The sequence below is a fragment of the Charadrius vociferus genome, unplaced genomic scaffold (genome assembly GCF_000708025.1).
Source record: "Charadrius vociferus isolate BGI_N301 unplaced genomic scaffold, ASM70802v2 scaffold259, whole genome shotgun sequence".
NCBI lineage: Eukaryota > Metazoa > Chordata > Aves > Charadriiformes > Charadriidae > Charadrius > Charadrius vociferus.
The window spans coordinates 5,481,841-5,494,690 of NW_009661368.1; the positions used below are offsets into that span (position 1 = coordinate 5,481,841).

General features: G+C 60.3%; 1 protein-coding gene across 1 annotated transcript in view; it reads right to left on the bottom strand.

Moving 5' to 3' along the window:
- Positions 1-3,233, bottom strand: part of SOX18 (SRY (sex determining region Y)-box 18) — a 9,983-nt gene extending 6,750 nt beyond the window's left edge. Inside the window, exon 1 of the mRNA XM_009893570.1 lies at positions 3,105-3,233. Within this exon, the coding sequence (XP_009891872.1) occupies positions 3,105-3,233 (129 nt within the window). The remainder of the gene's footprint in view (positions 1-3,104) is intronic.
- Between the last annotated feature and the right edge of the window lie 9,617 nt (positions 3,234-12,850).

Below are 12,850 nucleotides of genomic sequence, written 5' to 3' on the forward strand. Positions count from 1 at the left end.
GCCTAAAAATAGACTCGGCACCACCTGGACCGCCCCAAGGGGGTCTCGGGGATTTGGGGGCTCGAAGAGGGGGGTGGTGGGGATGGCAAGAAGGTAAGAACGAGGGGTGCTGGCTGAGCCTGATGGTTATTTCTGCTGCTGATGGCTGCGGGTGGCTGCAGGAGCCCCAGGCTGGGCTAGGGGCTGCGTAACCAAATCCAAGGGATTTACCCCCAAAATTTGCATCCGGGTTACAGAGGTGGCAGGTGGATGCTGGCAGCAGCCCCACGGCACAGCAGCAGCAGCAAAGCCCCAAACCGTGATGGGGAAAATTGCTTTTTATTCTCATTTTGCTGAGGGTGCAGGGCAGAGGGGACAGGGGCAGGATCTGTCCCCGGGCTGCGGGCGCTGCACCCTCCTGCGGTGGCCAGTGCCTTCTTCACTGGCTCGCACGGACCAGCCGGGCTTCTAGATGTGTTCACGCCGCTAATGAACTAATTACCGTGCAACGACTGGTGCGGGGCCGGTGCTGTGGTGTGTCCAATTGGATGAATGAGATTATTTCACGGGAAGAGATTTCTTATTAATTACAGCTAATAATTCTCTCGAGGGCACAACGCACAGGTACCCGGAGCGGTGCGGCCAGGCGGGACGGACATGACCTACACCCACACCCGCTTCTTCATCCTGAAGGAGATGCCCTTTACCAGGGGTGGCCGAGGGGAGTGGGGACATTCTTCATGCAATGTGGGGGGCCCCGAAGCCGGCAGCACCCCCGGCACCCTGAGAGGTGCCCCTGCGCCAGCGGGTCCCGTGGGCTCCCCCGGGGCCGGGGACGCTGCAGCCTTGCTGGAACAAAGGCTTCCCAAAGAAAGGCGCTTCCTGGAGAGCAAAGGACTCGGGGCCGGGGCTGTGTGTGAGCCCTGCTGGGAGGCTGAAGTAATCTGCTGGGAAACGTTCCGCGTTTCGCCGGAGCCTCCCTTTTTCCAGGGCCCAACTCAGCGCCCGGTTTCCTCGTGCACAAATAGTTCAGGGGGTCAGGCAGAGCTGGCAAGCGCCGAGCAAGCCGGCTGCGGGCTCCCAGGCGCGGGCAGATGCAGTACGGCATCCGTGTTAGGAGCATCCCACCAGCAGCCATGCGCCCGTGCAAGGGTGACATGTCCCCTGTGTTCCCAGCTGGGGACCGGACTCTTTTCAACACAAGTCAGAGCAGTGGGTGGAGAACGGGTGATCCCGGTCAGCCCCAGCCCTGGGAAGAGCCGGCTCAGCTGTTTTCTGCTCGTTTGCTCTTTTTCTTCGCTTCCAGCTCCATCTGATAAGCGAAGGGCACCGGGGACATAGTGGAAAGGTGTCCTGGGCCACAGTGGCTCTCTGCCCCAGGAGCCCCCCAGCCTGGGTGCTCGCTGCCACCCTGCCCCGCTGCCAACCACGCCGGCAGGTCCCCGATGGCTCCGGGGCTGTGCCGGGAGCACGGTGCAGACCGTGCCGGCCAAGCCCGGCAATCAGGCACCTCATCCAAGGAAGCGGAGAAAGTTGTCTTTCTTTTTCAGCTCTTTCCAATAACCAGAGGTCAAACTTGTTTATACAGGATTATAACTGGAACGACAACAGCAATACCCATTGTGCGAGCGACAAAACCCACAGTTAACCTGAAAAAGCTGTTTGCTCCGCGCAAGCGCGGCCGCTGCAGCATCCCAGGAGGTGGCCGGAGTCCTTGGTCCTCACCGGGGCTGTCCTGCCTCCCCTTCCCCTGCCTTTGCCCTGCCATGGCCCCTTCTTGCACAGCCCTGGCTCTCCTCTGGTGGTCCCACCGGCTCAGGGCGCTGCGCCTCCAGCCACAGCACCCCGTGTTTGCTCCCTGACCTGCTCCCCCTCAAACCCCGGGGGGCAGCTCCCCCCCCCCACGGTGCTCACGGCTGGGCTAACGCCGAGGAAAGGCTTCGGCACGGCGCGGTGCTCAAGGCGGGTGCGCTCAGGGCACGCGTGTGCACGTTGGCTGGAGTCGCTTCCCCGGCAGCTGATTGCGGCAGCCGTGGTTGCTTTAATACTCGGTTCCCATCACGGAGAGAGCCCAGGCTTTGAGGAAGGAAAGTCTTACACTTCTACCAACTATTTCAAGACTCCCATAAACACATTTTTGGTTCAGCATTAATGAATTACCTCAATGCAGAGCTACTCATGCCAAATACATGAATACAGAGTGTAGAAAAGCCGCTGAGAAGCAGATTTGGCTGCCTTTCAGCTGCTCCGATCGGCGCAATTTCTTTTCTCGATTATAGCAAGAAAATGCACTCTGCCTGTGGCACCGCGTCCTCCCAGGAACAGGCAGCTGGCCGACAGTTGGGCTGCGCGGAGCCTGGGCACGCCGGGGTTAGTCGCTGCTTCCATCACTCCAGTTGGCAGAAAATGCTGCTCGCTGGTGTCTGTGCAGGAGATGCAGCCAAGAACCGGGATCCTGCTCTTTCTGCGTGCCCAGGCTCGCTGCCCCGCGCCGCCCCACCTCCTCTTGGGCGCTGGAGAAAGGAAAACTGCAGTTAGGATGATTTCCGAGCCTGGTTTTTTTTTGGGGAGGTGGGTCGCGGCTGCCTGTCTGTGGTCCTGCAGCTACGCGTGCCCACGAGCACCACGGCCGGGTGCAGCTCCACCATGGCCCCGCTCCGTGCAGCAGTGAACCCTCACCCGTGGCCTCGGTGAGTGCATCCCCTGCTTTCCTCCAACAGCAGCGGCCCTGCCACACCGGGGACAGCCAGGAGATGAAGTGACGTGTCCCCTAGGAAAAGCGCGGACCCCTCTTTTGCACAAAACTTTCTCTCCAGGACTCTGCTCTGCGGGTTCCTGATCTCCGCGTCCCACCGGAGAATGCTTTTCGAGCATCATTCGACTGAGAGCACCGTGGAAAAATGGGCTGGTGCTACCTCACAGATGAGGATGCCACTTTCCAGCAGGGGAGAGGAGGGCAATTAAGGAAGGCAACACAGCGATGGCACCTCTACTGCTTTGCGTCTCAGTCCCCAGGAGATCATCGGCAAGGGCTGAGCCGGTTATCGCCTCTCTGATCCCTAAAATAATACTCCAGCGGGAGGCGTGCAGAGGAGAGGGGAGGCCGGCTGCGCCTCTGCACCCACCAAGCCCCGCGACCGGCTGCAGGAGGATCGCTCGTCCTCTCCCTCGCCGGGAGGGCTGATGCAGCGGCACAGGACGTCTCCATCTGGGAAAGCGTTGCTGTTCTCAAGAGCTGCTGTGGCTCCCGACATGTTTTAACTTAGCGTGAGGCATTACCTCACCGGGCCGCCGCAGATGGCAGATGGCAGATGGCTGTTGGCTGCGCCGCGCTCCTCTCGCCCCTCTCCCCACTTTGTCTGCAGCCCCTCAACCCAGTGCTTTCCGCTCGGGTTTTCCACGCGCTGGCTGGTTTGCTCACAGGATCCTGGGGAGGTGGTTGCCTGCTTTCTGAGCATCACCCCGGCCAGGCCTGGAGGAAGAGGAGCCCTTTGCAGCATCCCTGGAGGAAGGGGAACACTGCAGCACCCATGGAGGAAGGGGATCCCTTTGCAGCATCCCTGGAGGAAGGGGAACACTGCAGCATCCCTGGAGGAAGAGGAGCCCTTTGCAGCATCCCTGGAGGGATGGGAACACTGCAGCATCCCTGGAGGAAGATGAGCCCTTTGCAGCATCCCTGGAGGAAGGGGAACACTGCAGCATCCCTGGAGAGAGGGGATCCCTTTGCAGCATCCCTGGAGGAAGGGGAACACTGCAGCATCACTGGAGGAAGGGGATCCCTTTGCAGCATCCCTGGAGGGATGGGAACACTGCAGCATCCCTGGAGGAAGATGAGCCCTTTGCAGCATCCCTGGAGGAAGGGGAACACTGCAGCATCCCTGGAGGAAGGGGATCCCTTTGCAGCATCCCTGGAGGAAGGGGAACACTGCAGCATCCCTGGAGGAAGATGAGCCCTTTGCAGCATCCCTGGAGGGATGGGAACACTGCAGCATCACTGGAGGAAGGGGATCCCTTTGCAGCATCCCTGGAGGAAGGGGAACACTGCAGCACCCATGGAGGGAGGGGATCCCTTTGCAGCATCCCTGGAGGGATGGGAACACTGCAGCATCACTGGAGGAAGGGGATCCCTTTGCAGCGTCCCTGGAGGGATGGGAACACTGCAGCATCACTGGAGGAAGGGGATCCCTTTGCAGTATCCCTGGCACCAACAACCTTTGCCGGAGCTCACAGCCCACCTCCTTGCACACGTGGTCTCGTGGCCACTTCTCTCCTTCGCCAAGGCTTTCACTGCTCAGCAGAAAGGATGAGGATGTTGCTGAGAGCAACCTCACCTTCGTATAGTCAGGGAAACCCTCAGTGCCAAACCCAAGTGGAAGAGAGGAGTTTCGGCTCAGAGGGGGGTAGACGCTGCTGTGGGTCTGTGCCTCAGTTTCCCCATGTGCCATGCAGGGCACAGGGCAACCCAGCCTCTCCTCGGGCCCTTTAGGGACAACAATCTCCCTGGCAAAGGCTAGCGTGTATCAGGGTAATTTTGACAGAGTGCTTCTCTCCTGAGAGAACAATAATAATAATTACAATAATAATACTAAGAAGAAAGAAAAGGGCCTGAGTGCTTTCCCTCCCTGAAAGCAGAGGAACAAGTTTTGGTTTTTGGTGCTGTACTGGGGACATTACCAAAGGGAAATGACTGAACATGCTGCATTTGCAGCTCAAAACCCCAAGAACTGTGACGTTCCCCGCCCCCCCTAAATTTGCCTAAAAATGAGATTTAAAAGCTTGCCATAGGACAGCATCTTTTTCTTCACTTTCTGATTTCAGAGCATCCTTTGTGCTGCAGCTCAGGGAAAAGGGCAGCGAAATCCCCCGGCAAAGGAGCTGGGGCCGGGGGATGCTGGGTGGGAGGAGGAGGATGGCGTGGACCCCCAGGGATGAAGGCTGCGCCGATGCCGGGGATCCCCGCAGCTGGTGGGGAGCAGGGGGGCCGGGGGCAGGAGGGAGGCGATGGGGTAGGGCTCCAAGGGAAAAGCTTTGTTCGCGGGCCAGCCGGGAGCGTGCGAGGGCCTGCGGGTTCCAGCGTTTCTCCTCCACTTCGCTCCTGCTGTGCGCGGGAGCCGGGCCAAGGTGGAGCACGGCGGGGTGGAGCGGGTCCCCGAGGAAGGCAGGGGACAGCCGTGCATTTAGCCCGTAAACTGCCTGGGAAAGCGGCTCTATCTTTTCGTCTCCCTCCCGTGCTCTTCTCTCAGCCGAGCCGAGCCCGTTTCCCAGGCTGCTCGCCCCAAACACCTCTGCCCTCCTCCTGACGACCCCTCTTGCGTGGCCCGTTCAACCTTGCTCGGGTCTGTAAGCGCTGGGGAAGGATAAAGCGAAGGCTCACGACAGAACAGCCCTTCGTGGCGTGCCGGAGCTGGAGAAATAAGGTTAAAGGCTCTTATCTGATGGAGCCGCAGCCTTGCCAAAGCCTGTTGCTATCAGCTCGGGACACATGTGCTATTGGCAAAGCTTCGGGGACACAATAATACAAACAGTTTTCATTGTCGAGTCAACAATGATGGGAGAAGGAGCCTGGTGCTATTACCGGTATAAAAGGCGCGCTGTAGGAAAGCTCAGGACAGGAGGATGCAGTCAGGATCAACAGCAGGGTTTAGCAGATTACAGTTATATTTGTATTCGGGAAGGAGAAACCTTCCATCCCCAGTGGGCTGGAGCCAGAAGGATGGAGCCGGGGAGGGGTGGGGGGGTTAGGCTGCAAGAAAAAAACTCTTTGAGCAGTGCTGGAAGCGGTTGCAGCAAAGTGCTGATGGCAGCGGCTTTGGGCAAGGGCAGGAGGAGGAGGCAGGTTTGCAGCGCATCAGCCCAAGGTCGTGCTCTGCCGGCTCCTGAGAAGTCACCCAGGGAAAAAAAAACCAAAACTTGAGGCTGCACATGGCTGAGCAGAGGTTGCAGGGCGAGGGAGGCTGCCGCAGTGACAGCCCCAGGCTTGCGGGATCCCTCTACACCCTCTCACTGCAAAGTCCCTATATTTGAAGAAGTCCACGCCGGAGCGTGCAGGGTGGATGGGCGATTCGGCACAGGCTGCACCCATTCCCTGCTGTCATTTGGGCAGATGTGAGGATGGTGGGGAGAAGGTGACGTGGGCTGGTGCACAGGGGTTGTGTGGTACCTTGTGCGTTTTACAGGGGCAAGCATCCTTCCGACACCCGTGTCATGTCCTCCTCAGCCTTCCCGGGCTCCTGTTAATCCAAACAGGGGATTTCTGGAGGACAGACGCTCCCGGGCTGGGCTGGATATGCTGATGGATGTGTGGGATGGGACAGTGAGTGGGATGGGGGCACCATCCTGCCCAGGGCAGCAGCCCCTCCAAAGTGGCACCCGCGGGGCTGCCGCATGCCCCCAGCGCCCCCAGCTCTGCCTGCCCTGGCCCCGGTGCTGTGCCGTGTCCCTGGGACCAGACAAAGTCCTGATCCGTGATGCCACACACCGGTGAGGGCACAGAGAGGGTGCGTAAGGGATGCAGGACCCAAAACGCAAGATGGAGGGTCTCCAGCCACCCAGCTCGCAGAGGGCAGGGAAGGGGTGGTCAGCAGATGGGGCATCGGGACTGAGGCGCTGTGCCATCCTGCACCCACGGAGGTGGATGGTGAGGTGACAGGGAGCATCACCTCACGCTGGTGAGGAAGAGGACGCAGGTTTGCCAGCTGTCGTGCCATGGTGGCAGGGGGACAGTGGGCACAAAAGCCCCCACACCACGGGGGAGAGCTGGACAGAGCTGGAAAGCCGAGCAGGAGGTCAGGAACTTACCGGCTGCTGTCAAGGGCTGAGCGGGGCCAGGGCGGCCATTCCCACCGGGAGCAATGATGTCAGGCAGCGGTCGCGGCCGGGAGGCAGGAAACCTGACGCAGCCAGCGAGTCTGTCCTCCTCGGCCTTCCCCTTGTGTTTTCGTGAACAATGCACCCCGTGGCAGTGGCCATCCTGCACCCACGCGCAGCCCCACGTGGCCACCTCGCACCCGCGCGGGCACCCTGGCCGCTGCTCCGCGCCGGGGGCTGCTCCCCATCCACGTGGGCTGCGGGACGATGCCGGTGTTGCACCCTTTGCAGGGGGGATTTGGCGTGTCTGCTGCATCGCTGCCAGGGCTGGAGGGAGGAAAACGTGGGCGTGCGTTTGCCACAGCCTGCACCGCTGCGGCACCGCTGTGCTGCCGGGCCCCTGCCTGCGCAGGCAGGGCTGCTGATGCGCCCCCCTAGATGGCACATCTGGCCCCGGCAGGACACATGTGGGGGGCAGACAGGCTGGCGAGCCCCAGAGAAAGCCCTCGGAGAAAGGATGGCCGTGCCAGCTGCTGGCCTGGGCCTCTCCCACTCCCAGCTCAGCTGGGGCAGGGTAAATACCCGCCTCGAGCATCCAGCATTGCCCGCCCGGGTGTCCAAATATGCCATCTGGAAGCAGCAACAGCGATTACTCAAATGTGCCGAGGGAAAGCTCCAGCAGACTGAGGCGCTCAGTGATGCTGTGAGATGCACCCTGGGCTGTGTCAAAATCAGCGTGGCCGGCAGGGCGAGGGAGGGGATTCTCTCCCTCTACTCCACTCTGGTGAGACCCCACCTGCAGTACTGCGTCCAGCTCTGGAGCCCCCAACATCAGCAGGACGTAGACCTGTTGGAGCAAGTCCAGAGGAGGCCACAAAGATGCTGCGAGGGCTGGAGCCCCTCTGCTGTGAGGAGAGGCTGAGAGAGTTGGGGGTGTTCAGCCTGGAGAAGAGAAGGCTCCGGGGAGACCTTAGAGCCCCTTCCGGTCCCTAAAGGGGCTACAGGAGAGCTGGGGAGGGACTCTTGATCAGGGACTGGAGAAATAGGACAAGGGAAAACGGTTTTAAACTGAAAGAGGGGAGACACAGATTAAATATCAAGAAGAAATTCTTTACTATGAGGGTGTTGAGCCCCTGGCGCAGGTTGCCCCGAGAAGCTGTGGCTGCCCCATCCCTGGAGGTGTTCAAGGCCAGGTTGGACGGGGCTTGGAGCAACCTGGGCTGGTGGGAGGTGTCCCTGCCCAGGGCAGGGGGGGGGAACTAGATAGTCTTTAAAGGTCCCTTCCAACCCAAACCATTCTGTGATTCTATGATTCAATGACTCCATGAAGCCACGCAGAAGAGCCTCTCTGGGCTGGGGGTCCACTGGGGCAAGGGGAGGGATGAGTCCTGTCTCTGCCCTCCCAGCCCGGGCAGCTGGGGCTTGGTTTTGCCTCCCGGCCACATGAGCAGTCCCCGTGCACCCTGCGGGCATTCGGAGAAGGTAGGGTGACGGCAGCCAAGCCGGGGGCTGCGAATTGGGTGGCTGGGACGGGGCAAGGCTCCTGGTTGCGAACGCCCAGAGGGAGAGGGATTTCCTGAGCGCGGCCAGCTAAAGGATGGCCCCAAGGACTCCAGCTCAGCTTCTCCCTCCACCCCACCCAGCACACCCTTGTTTTCGCAGAGGTGCCTCCGCGCCGGGGACGCAGCAAGCTGCGTTTGCCAGCGGCTGGCAGCAATGTCCGTGCTGGTGCCGACAGGCCGGCTGGCATGTTTTCCCCCAGGGAGGCTTTAGCAGGAGGCTGTGCATTTCTGGGAATTGTGTCAGGCAGGGAAGGAGGTTATTGTTCGAGCTGCAAGTGTGCGGCGCGCTGATGAGATCAGGGCTCGGTGCTTGGCGGTGGGGCAGCTGAGCCGTCTGCAGCGCCGCTGATGGGGCGATAAGCGGGAGAAGACTCTTATCTGTGGTCCCATCGCTGCGGGGAGAGCTGGAGAGCGGAGGGCATGGCGAACCCCCAGGGACGTGGCTCTGCTCGGCCTCGCCGTGCGGTTAGGGGGTTTCAAAGGGAGTGATGAAGGCAGCGAGGCAATGAACACGCTGCCTTCGCCCTCTGGCACGCTGCGGTGCAGCCGCTTGCTCTGCTGACTTCGGCCATGCAAACGCTTCTTCCCAGTCCTCCCGGTTCGCCCAGCAGCCCCCTCAGCTACATGAATCCAGACCCAGCCCTAGGACCCCCGACAGCTTTTAGATCATGGGCACCCTCACTGTGGGGGGAACCAGCCCCACACAGCTCCCTGAAGCCATGATAAAGCAGCTTTTGCTCCAGCCACAGATGGAGGAGGCCAAACGCTGCCAGTTCGCTGCCTGGATTTCACCCTCTGCCTCACTGGTGGGTAGTGGGAGGTGTGTGTCCATACAGCTGCTGTGTAGGCACCACCCGTGTGTCCCCATGGTGGTGGTGATGGAGGGACAGCCACAGCCACCAGCCCACAGCTGAAATGCCGAGGACCTTGTGCTTTGGCAGGGCAGCTCAGGAGAGGGTGCTTCTGAGAAAAGGCCCCTCTGTGCCGCGCCAGCCCTCCTCACTGAGTCTCTCCTTCCTCCCTCTCTGCCAGTCGATCCCCATCTCCAGCCCCTCTGAGCTCTCGGTCCCAGCCCTGGCTGCCCTGCCACGTGCCTGCTCCTTTGCAGGCAGGACACACGTCCCATCAACCCCAAACTCTGTGGGAGACAATATCAGAGCCCTGTTTGCAAAACTGCTGCGAGAAAGGGGTTGGGGGCGGGGGTCAAAGCCCTTTGCAATCCTTTGCTATGGGTGAGCTGAGAGGTGCGACATCAGCCCACGAGAAAGAAGCTAACCGTCCTCCTCCTTGGGAGGACGCCTCCCTCCACGTGCCACGGCTTTTGACACAGAGCAAGTCACGAGAGCTCGAGGAGGACAGAGCTGCTGCCATGGAGGGGCACCGCCATCCGGAGAGCTTCCCCACGGCCCTGGTCTGGAGATCGCGCTGGTGAGCAGGGACAGCATAGGAAATGCTACATGGGAAAGCCCTGTGTGAGAGCCCAGGAGCCCCTGCCTTCCCACAGCAGACTTATCAAGGCACCAGTTCAGAGTGGCGCTTTCCGTGGGCCAAAAGGGAAGTGCATACACACCAGACTTCTCGGGGTCAAGGATGCTGGGCAAGCAGCGAGCCGAGAGGCTGCAGGGGGCAAGGGAGGGAACCGGGGCGTGGGGAGGGAGACACAAATAGCAAAATGAATGGCTTGAACTTCCTATGTTTTATGGAGGCAAATAAAAGGAGACAGAAAGGGGGAGAGAAAGGAGAGCTGAGCGCTCGCACACGCTCTCACGCACGCGCGGGCCGGCCCAGACCCCAGAGCCCGTTGGTGGCCGGTGTGGCACAGGCAGCCTGCACCCACTTGGCTGGCACGGCTCTGGGCCAGCTGCTTGTTTGGCTCAGTGTCCCCTGAGAGCACCTCACGAAGCGTGACAGGCTGCTGCTTAGCACTTATTCCTCCCCCTGTCATTAATATTTTGAACAGCAGCCAGTATAATTAAAATCGTTAGAAGGAGGAGATTTAGGGAACATCCAAAGTGCCTCAGAAGAGCATCTGCAAAGCTGGAGGTCCAAACTCCACCCTGGTGCTCGCAACGAGCAGGGCCCAGGGGAACCATCATCTCCTCCGCGTCCTGCCTTCCACGCTCCCTGTTTTGCAGGGTGGCAGAGGCTGGGCTACCACACAGGGTGGTCCTGGCCACGTTCCCTTCCGCGGCTGCTGTCCCCCCCAGCCAAATCCTGCAGGCCTTCCTGGTGCAGGACTTGTCCCAGGAGGTCCAGATGGTAGTGTCCCCAGGCATGGGCTGCTCACCAGCAGCTCCGGGACAGATGCGGTGGGAGGTTGTGGGGAGCGGAGGACACGGAGCCTCTGTGGGCTGCTCTGCTGGAGCGGCACGGATGGAGCCTGCATTATCTCCTGGGAGCCATGGCGGTTTCTGTTGTGTTAGGAGGGCCTGTGCCATGAGACGAGGTGTGGAGAGGTCCTTTGACTCCTTAGAGGAGAAAACAGGACTGCCTGCAAGATAGAAATGCAAGTCGTGATTTGGGCCAAATTCTCCAGGTTTCTGAAGTGTTTGGATGGAGCATTTTTGGCCTCCAGGGTCAAATGTCCCTGGTGCCAGGGCTAGGAGACTAAGGACATCAGACAGTTGCAGCGAGGAGGGGGACAAAAGGCAGGATTCCTGCCTCTATTCTGGGGCTGGCACAAGCTCATGTCTAGGGGGTTGGTTTCCCTGTCTCTCTTCTTCTCCTCTCCCAAATTTGAGCTGCCCTGGGCTCAGGGAGGAACAGCAGAATAACCAACCCTAGGGAGGTCAGTGCTGGGAAAGGCCTGACCATCAGTGCAGGAGGGTGGCTGGCTGCGGGCATCCTCACCAGTGATGCAGCCAGGCAGCAGGAGCCACGCTGCAGCGGCTGCCGGGCCAGGTGGAGACAGACAAGAGCCAAAAGCAAACCACCCAGCAGAGCCAGGAGCCCTCGGCTGCGGCCAAGGCAGGACCATGAGGGTGAAAAGGAGGGGAGATGCATTAAAACCCCTCCCCAAAATCAGCACTGCTCTGGCAAAGCCTATGGCAGCTGCTCCCATCTCCTGGCTGCCATTTGCAGTGCTGGATGAGGGCCCGGGGTCTACCAGCTACTTGCTGTCCGCCGTTCCTCGGATCGGGTCTCCTGCTGCCAGCTCAGAGCCCAGCATGTTGCCCAGGGACAGCCAACCTTCCTGTCCGTATGAGCCGTGACTCCAAAGCTGAGATCCTGGAGACCAGGGCACACCTGAAGTTAGGGAGTGTCTCAGGACAGAGCTTTCCCAGGGATCTCATGGTGGGTAGGTGGGCAAGGCTGGGCCCAGGAGTGCCTCTTGTCTCTGCCTTCTCCAAATGTGGACCAGATTGAGCCTCCGGTTGTTGGGAGCAAGAGAAAGGGTGAGGTTTGGTGACTGATCTCCAAACAAATGATGGTGACTTGCATCTGCTGGGGATATTGGAAGCAAGGGAAGCCCATCTGACTTGATCCATCTGCCAGGTCCAAATCAGCTGAGAGTCACTTAGGAAACACTGTAGCCCATGGGAAAACCAGATGAGATTTTGTGGGTTTTTATTTTGCAGTAAACCCTCCTGGCTCCACCAGCTCTGCCTGCCGAGGGGAGCTGCCAGCATGGCACCACGTATGGAGACTTTCATGGTGCCTCTTGGTGTGCAGGGGTCAGCTAAAGCCCCCTCCCAAGCTTTCCCCCGAGCCCAGCTCCAGCGACAGACTCGCCCCTGCTCTGTTTTTAGCACATTCAAGTAGCTGCTTTCACAAGAGGTAAAAGAAAGTTCACGGATCCGTTGACAGATCAGCCCAAGCGGGAATTTCTCTGGGAATTCCTGCAATAGCAGGTTGGCTCCCGCGGAGGTGGAGTTTCCTCTGGATCTACCTCCACCCAGGCTTGGGGAGCGCTCTGGCCACCGGCTCCACGCTCGGGGGGCTGGGCTGAGCGACGCCACCGCTGCTTCCCAGCCAAGGTCAGCCAGAAACCCTCCCTGCTCTGCAAACGCCTGTCCTGTTAACCCTTGGGAAGAGCAAAGCCACCGGCTGGCGGGGTTAGACAGAGCTGGCCCGTACCCGCAGGCTTGCAGGGGCAGGGGGCATTTTCCTCTCCCATCCTGCAGGCAGCAACCGGGGCTGCAGGCGTGAGGATTTCATGCCATTGAGTTCCTCGGGGACCTGCTGCCAACCAGGCAGTCGTGGGGCCTCAGCGAGGACGGTCTGCCACGGCGGGAGGCCGGCGTTGGCGGGGTGACTGGTTTCTCGCTCAGAGGCAGGGAGCGACGGGGTGACAGCGCTCGGCATCAGTGACTGTGCTCTCTGGAATCTGAGACACGTCCCCGGCCATACTTGTGGTCAGGAACCATCTTTGCGTTGCAGTGATACAAACCACATTCACAGTGGCAGCAGTGCCGCTCGAGCGCGCCTCTGACGCCAAGGACCGGCATGACCCGACCCCACACACGGGACAGGCAGGCGCCCGCTTCCCAGGACCCCCCAAA